Genomic DNA, 7500 nt, shown 5'->3' on the forward strand with positions numbered 1-7500 from the left:
AAATTTTCATCGAGCGAAGTTGGTAAAAAGACGTGAAAATATCCTCAAAATACTCAAAATATTCTCATGAGATTAAAGAAGCCGATCAATGGCCAATTAACAAATAAGGCTGTTACATAAAGTGTCATAAATTTTACCAAATATATAAATAGATATTAACCGTAGCATCGAAAAAATCCGTCGGGGAATCCATCTTCGCGCAGAACCCTCTAAAACAATCGGTCGAAGCATCGGAATTATCAGAATCCAAACGATTTACACAACTACCTTTTCAGTTCCCCACAAAATGGCAAAATTTCGGTAGATATTAACCGCGGCGCCGGAATTTCCGTCGGTAGAGCCAACGTTGACCAGAGTCATCTATCGGCGAGCGGAAGAACTACACACCAAACTCGGGCAAGAAGTGGGTCGATGGAGTCTTCTCTCAATCCCAAACTTTTTAACAATAATGACGTGAAGACCGAGCTTTTTTATTGATGTGAACACGAGAATCCCCCTCCCCCTAATAAATAAAGAGAAGTAAGCGAGTTCCCCCGCTTTCAAAAGGAAAATCAGGAACGCCTCTCCCGTGTTCGTGTGTGAAGTTTTTGGGGTTTATTTTTCTTCTCTCATACTCGCTTAACTTGAAAAAGAAAGGAAAAGAGAAGAATAAAGAGGGCAAAGCAAACCCAACCGAAAAGCAAAATACGAAAAAGACCAGAGGACAGAAAAGGAACCCTCCCTCTCTCCCTCCCACAAAAATATCAAAAATATTCCCCAATGTATAAACAACTCCAAATGGGCTTTCGTACTTTTCTTCTCTTGGCTCAAAAAATCTGGAGTTTCATCTGTTATGTCTTGAGGAAGCAAGCGAGGGTGGTAAGTAAAACCTTTTCTTGGCTGTTTCTAAGACTGTGCCAAAATACGCACCTGTTAGCCATTCGTGTGTTCAAGGCTTTGTTTATATTAAGATTTTGATTAATTGTATTACCTATTTGCATAACTTCGGGATGATTAAAACGGTGAATAGATCATTAGAGTAACTGATGAAATATATAAGCAAATTGTGATGTTTTGATGAAGGAAATGACAGTTGAGAGGAAAACTTCTTGTTTAAATGAAATGTTTATAGGCCTATGTCAAGAGCTATGCACTTGTTCATTATTCATGTCTTTAAAGCTGTGGTTCCTATGAAATCATCATGATTTAGTGTTCTATTTTCTCATAATTTTGCTGTTGCAAGTGATTTAAGGGGAGTGATTGTTGTGTAAGAGGTAACACTAGCCTGTAAAAATAGCACAATAGTTAATCGTCAAACGTGATTGTTTCCTGAGAACCATGTTAATCTGTAAGATCTGGATTCTTCAAATATGGTATCATTATAGATTGAATGAGAGGATGTTATACCTCAGAATTAATGCTGGCAGCAAGTTTTCTTGAGGAAAATGAGAAGATTCATTAACAGATATTTATTTTCTACTCTCATAATATGAGCAAGAGTTCCTAGAGAATTTTCTGAAGGGTTAATGGTGAGAACGAGCATGTTTGTGATTGAACTTGGGCTGTTTAGTGTATACGGTGTCTGTTGGCACTCCAGCAAAGGCTAAAAAAAAATCCGGTGAGAGAGAGCTTGTAGATCTCCCTAGCATTTCCGTGTCAAACAGGAAACCATACCTACCTCTGTGACAGTACTCATAGTGGAAGTTTTCAGCATTTTCCCCGAGGTTGGAGGTGGGAGGTTGTCATTCCTCTGAGGCTCTATTATCACTGGTAACGAAAAAGTTCAAGGATGTTAGAGAGAACAAGGTTAATGTGATTATGAAATATAAAGTTCAGTTTGGTAACTACGGCAGGTGTCTGTGGAACAAATGTGTATGCTTTTGTTGAGATCCTTCCTTTTGAGGTTCTTCCCTCCTTCTCATCGTCTAGATTTTCTCTTTTCCTCTTCCTTTCTTTCTCACTCCTTTGTCTTTCTCTTTCTCATTTTCTCTCTACACCCCCTCTCTTGTCATTCCTTCTCTGTCTCTTCTCTGCCTCCTTACCTCTTTTTCTGTGCCATAACCCAGTCATGGCAAAAAGTTCATTGAGTCTACATGACCTCTGCATAAGAATAATGTGCAGCCAAAAACAGTGATGCCACAAATAAAGGAAAAGATCACGGAAAGCACCATTCACAGTCTAAGTTAACTCAATTCTCCCAAGTTTCAGCCTTATCTTGCCATGCATACTGAGGTGAGGCCAGTGTTTCCTGGGGGAGGGGTGTTGGGGTGGCAGAGCCCTCCATCAACCCTCCCCTCACGACCAGTCACAGCAACTTACATTGTTTAATTAATTTTGTGATGTGGAGTTAGGGGCTTAATGTCTGGCAAGTGCTGCCCTACTGTAAAGGATTGCTTTATTTTATATCAGACTACGTATTCTAAAAGATAGTCATCATTACAGGAGGGGGAGGTACAGTGCATAGCACATGTATTCATGGATTTCTGACATCAGGGGGTTAAATTTAGAACCAAGAACTGAGGCAAGATGTCTTCTCAAATCTTATAATTTTGATTTTTGGCCCAGATTATGGGGTGTTTTTAGAGCTTTGCATGCATCTACAACACACATGTCCTTGATGCAGATGTAAGTAAAAAAATACATGGCAGAATTGTCAAGTTGCAGATGGTAAGGAGGGGGGAGGGGTAGGCAATATCCTTCCTCTGAAGGCAACATATATTGGTATTAATTAGGATTTGAGTGAGGGTTTTCTGTCATGTTCATTTTCTTCTTGTATGAATGAGATTGATTTGCCTTTATTAGTTACTGCCTTTAACTTTTATATCAGTAGATGCTGTTTCAGTTTGTTGGCAGTTGTGTCTGTTTGTGGAAAGTCTGAACAACTGGATGTGTGTCCTGTAGACCATTGGAATGTTTAGTATGAAGTCTTGTAAAAAGTGGTATAATGCAGGTGAATTTCTAAGGTTTAAGTTTAGTAAGAAAATAAAATGAAATCTAAAGTTTGAATAAGGTTGACTTCACTGTACAGATCTAAACAGTTTATGGCAGGCTGACAGGTATTCCTTGGTGGCACTGATAAATATGTGTAGGTTGTGACACACATTTAACATTCCCTTATAACAAAATACCCCTTTTTTTGTTGTTTGTGTTTGTTATTTGGGGAAAAAATGTCAGTCTTTACTATTTAAGGTAGTGTCTAAAATCATACTGTTTTTGTCGACTCGTGTATTATCATGTTTAACTAGAAGAGGCCTTGATTTCTGTAATTAGCATGTTATTATGTTTTTGTGTTATTAGTCTAGTTTGTTGATATGATGTTTCTAATTTGTTTTATTTTTTTGTTTTGTTTTCATTACCTCACCTTTATTGTGATTGTTTTATACATACAGGGTTATCTCAGCTTATCAATACTGTGGTTTTATTGTAATTTTGGGGGGTAAAACAGGGAGAGTGACAAGGGCATATGACACTGAGGTGTCTCCCCTGAAGATAGGTTCTCAAAATATGAAAGATAGTGTCTGTCAATAGAAGCACAACGATGAGGTACTGACTGGAGTGTACCTCATCGGTGCTTATCAATCACAGCTGAAATAACTGAGGAAACAGTTGTAGTCTAGTTTTGTATATAGGGTGTCCCACTTGTTATGTGTGATATTTGTAGATATGAAAGAATGTGATTCTGTGTAGACCATATCTGTTGTTGTTGTTGTTTTTTAGGTATTAGTAGTATTACTTCTTCAGCAACAAGATAGATTTTATAAATTTTGTAGAGTAAGAATTTTGGAGACGGTGAACTTGGCTAAAAGAAGGAGAAAGGGAAGTTAGGTGCACTTTGTCTAAGATGTTATTGAATAGTCATTGCTTTCAAACAGGAAGTTACATTCTCAAAAGAGATTATGTAATTCACCATCAAGGATTACAAGATAGTAGCTTTGTCTGTAATTGATAATGAAATATGTAACCTTATAACATAGCAATTTGTATTTATATATTTTGTTGCACCTCAGCAATGTTGAGGGTGAGAACTGGTTCTGCTTTGACCTGCAATGGTTTCTGGAGAGGTCAAAGCAAGGACTTAGTAGAAGCACGGTGTGGAATGTAGCTTGGTCACATGATATTGCATCTTGGGCCAGGAAGGGAATATGCAGGAATAGCTCCTTGTAGTAGAAATGTATATGCATTTTTTTTCTTTCTTTCTTTCTTTGTCTTTTTTTTTTTCTTTTCTTTTCTTTTTTTTCTTTTCATTTTTCTTTTTCTTTTTCTTTTTCTTTTTCTTTGAGTCTCTTTCTGTCTTTCTTTTTTCTTTTCTTTTCTTTTTTTCTTTTATTTTTCTTCTCTTCCCTTCTTTTCTCTTTTCTTCTCTTCTCTTCTCTTCTCTTCTCTTCTCTTCTCAGGAATAGCTACTTATAGTAGAAATATGTCTACAGTTTCTTTTTTTTTTTTTTTCTTTTTTCCTTTTTCTCACCTCCTCTCCCTTTCTCTTACCTTCTCAAGGCTTCTTCCATTCATTCACACCCTCTTTCCTCATTTCCCTCTATATTCACTATGTTTTTCCCCTTCTAAGAACGAAGTGCATAAAGATGAGTATCGCAATCTGTGTATTTTACGTGAATGAAATTTCAGCAACAGCTTAAGTAGACTTAATTCTTCCATTTTCATACAAGTTCCCATTGAGGTGAAAACTGTCAACTCATTCAGAGTGACATTCATTTTTTTTGTTATACAAGCGTAAGATAAATTTTCATTAAGTAACCTATACATTAGAGTAAGTCATAAATTGATGCGAGTTATCTTTAGATATGAGAATGTTGTAGGTATGGTAGTAAAGGAAACTTAAGGGAAAGAGAAATAAATAAAAGGAAAGATAATGAGCATACAACAGCATATACAATTTATTTTGGGATGGCAAACTGTGAAACAGAATTATCTGAGTGATTCTTAATGTCCCAGTTAATTCTTGCATTGGTAGATAAGGCATGTCTATGCAACATAACCCGGAGAGTGTTGCTGGCCTGTGCGGCTTCTTGCCATCTCCCAGGCAAGATATACCATAAATATGTAAGACATCCTTGGCCCCCACCAGTAACAACTCTTTTTTTTTTTTTTTTCTCTCTCTTTTTTTTTTTTTTCCTTAAAAAAGCTCCTTGAAGATAATCCATTAGGTAGTAATTGTGGAGTAAGGTTTACATTACTCCAATTCCTTATTCCTCTGGATTTTGGAGGGTGATGGCATAGTGGCTGGGTGTAGAGGGTCAGGTCCCTTTGTTTTTGTTGCATTAACTACTGTTGTCATGAGCTTTATCATGATTCTTCCTTATCCATGGATTCTGCATCTGAGGATTCAACCAAACATGGACAACTAGTATGTGAAGAAAATTGAAAAAAGGGGGTGGGGGGAATGATGTGTGCATTACACTGAATCCATGCATACCTTACTGTAGCTTTCTGTCATTTCACTGAATCTTCATGAAATAATATTATCATTGTCATTATTGTTATTATCAGCAGCAGCAGCAGCAATTATTGTTTTTATGTAATCATTGTTATTATTATTATTGTTGTTGTAGTTGTTATTATTATTATTTTTATCATTATTATTATTATTATTATTATTATTATTATTATTATTATTATTATTGTCATTATTATCACTATTATTATATCATAATGATTGTTATATTAAAATATCCATTACTGTCAATGGTACTGTTTTTGTAGTTTTGTTGTTTTTGTTACTATTATAGTTGTTGTTCTTGTTCTTGTTATCATTATTCTTGTTCTTGTTCTTGTTATCATTATTATTAGTACTACTACTACTACTACTACTACTAGTTACCACTACCACTGCTACTACCACTAGTAACTATTACTACTACTAATAATAATACTACTACTACTATTACTGCTATTACTATTACTATTACTATTACTATTACTACTACTTCTACTTCTACTTCTACTTCTACTACTACTACTACTACTACTACTACTACTACTACTACTACTACTACAACTACTACTAGTTACCACTACCACTGCTACTACCACTAGTAACTACTACTACTACTACTAATACTAATACTACTACTACTACTACTACTATTACTGCTATTACTATTACTACTACTTATACTTCTACTACTACTACTACTACTACTACTACTATTACTATTATGATTACCGCTACTATTACTACTGCTTTTACTATTATTACTACTGCTTTTACTTCTTCTAACTACTGCTATTATTATTATTATTATTATTTATTATTATTATTGTTGTTGTTGTTATTATTATTTTTTTTTATATTATTACTATTACTATAATATGATTATTAGTATTATTACTTTTACTAATGCTATTATTAGAATTATTGCTATTGTTACAATCATTATATTAGGATACATGTTCTGACAAGAAATATATCTTGGGGTATGATTTTTAGACCAAGAAACTTTCAGATTTTCTGAATTAGGCATTGTTGAAACCATTAGTCTTGGAAAATAGAAGTAACAATTTGGAAGTGTTAAGAAGTCTAGACCTGTGCTATTTGGTTCAGCGTTAGTGAACTCGTCTAGCAATTTTGTTGCCCTGCATTCAAATCCCTTACTGGCAGTGGATGTTAACTCAGGGCATTCCATGCACACGGGATAATTTAGAAGCAAAAAATGAAACAGACAGCATGTCACTCCAAGATTATCTATTGTAACAAATGGAATAAAACTAAGTTTTTAAAAACTGAAATAGTTGAAAAGGCTATCAGTTGAACCTGTTTGTGTTTATATTACTGGAACCTCAATCAATTAACCCAACTGCCACGGATTTATGTTCTGTCCCCTGTAGTTTTTTGTGAATCTTGTTATGTACAGATAGCTCCACATGTGCTCAGCCAGCAAGGAGTCTATCAGTAGGCCCTAGTGACCGATCCTGATTTCCCCATTCCTTGAATTGATGGGAAAAGGTTCTTCTTTTTAATATAATTGATATCAAAATTCTTTTTATTGTTATTGATATTATGATTCTTAAACTGTTATTAGAATCTTAGTAACATTTGAGACAATGAAATACAAAAGAATCTTTCCAAAAGTCAAGGAAAAGGATAAACAGGTGTGATAGGTAGACCTAATAACTGACTTCTTGGTGATTAAGCATTTGTAGAGCCATCTATTTGTAAATGCAATAAATAAACTTATATTACAGTGGGCATGGCATTTATTCTTGCCATCTGTGCTGATTAGGTAATTTTTGTCTCATTTTGCTAGTCGCAGATATTTTTTTGTTTGTTTTAATTATATATATTATATATTGTGTATGTAAATGTATATTACATATATATACATATATATATATATACATATATATACATACATACATACATACATACATACATACATACATACATATATGAGTATATATGTGTGTGTGTGTGTGTGTGTGTGTGTGTGTGTGTGTGTGTGTGTATATAATATGTATATATGCATATATATATGTATGTATGTGTGTATATGTGTGTGTGTGTGT

The 7500-nt window shown here is 34.6% G+C and overlaps 1 protein-coding gene across 1 annotated transcript in view; it reads left to right on the plus strand.

Moving 5' to 3' along the window:
- The first annotated feature begins 349 nt into the window (after nucleotides 1–349).
- The window catches only part of LOC125035103 (CTD nuclear envelope phosphatase 1 homolog), an 18680-nt gene continuing 11529 nt past the window's right edge, over nucleotides 350–7500 (plus strand). The window contains exon 1 of the mRNA XM_047627259.1: nucleotides 350–858. Within this exon, the coding sequence (XP_047483215.1) occupies nucleotides 760–858 (99 nt within the window). The 5' untranslated portion in view covers nucleotides 350–759. The remainder of the gene's footprint in view (nucleotides 859–7500) is intronic.

This window comes from Penaeus chinensis, chromosome 19 (assembly GCF_019202785.1).
Source record: "Penaeus chinensis breed Huanghai No. 1 chromosome 19, ASM1920278v2, whole genome shotgun sequence".
NCBI classification, from domain to species: Eukaryota; Metazoa; Arthropoda; class Malacostraca; order Decapoda; family Penaeidae; genus Penaeus; species Penaeus chinensis.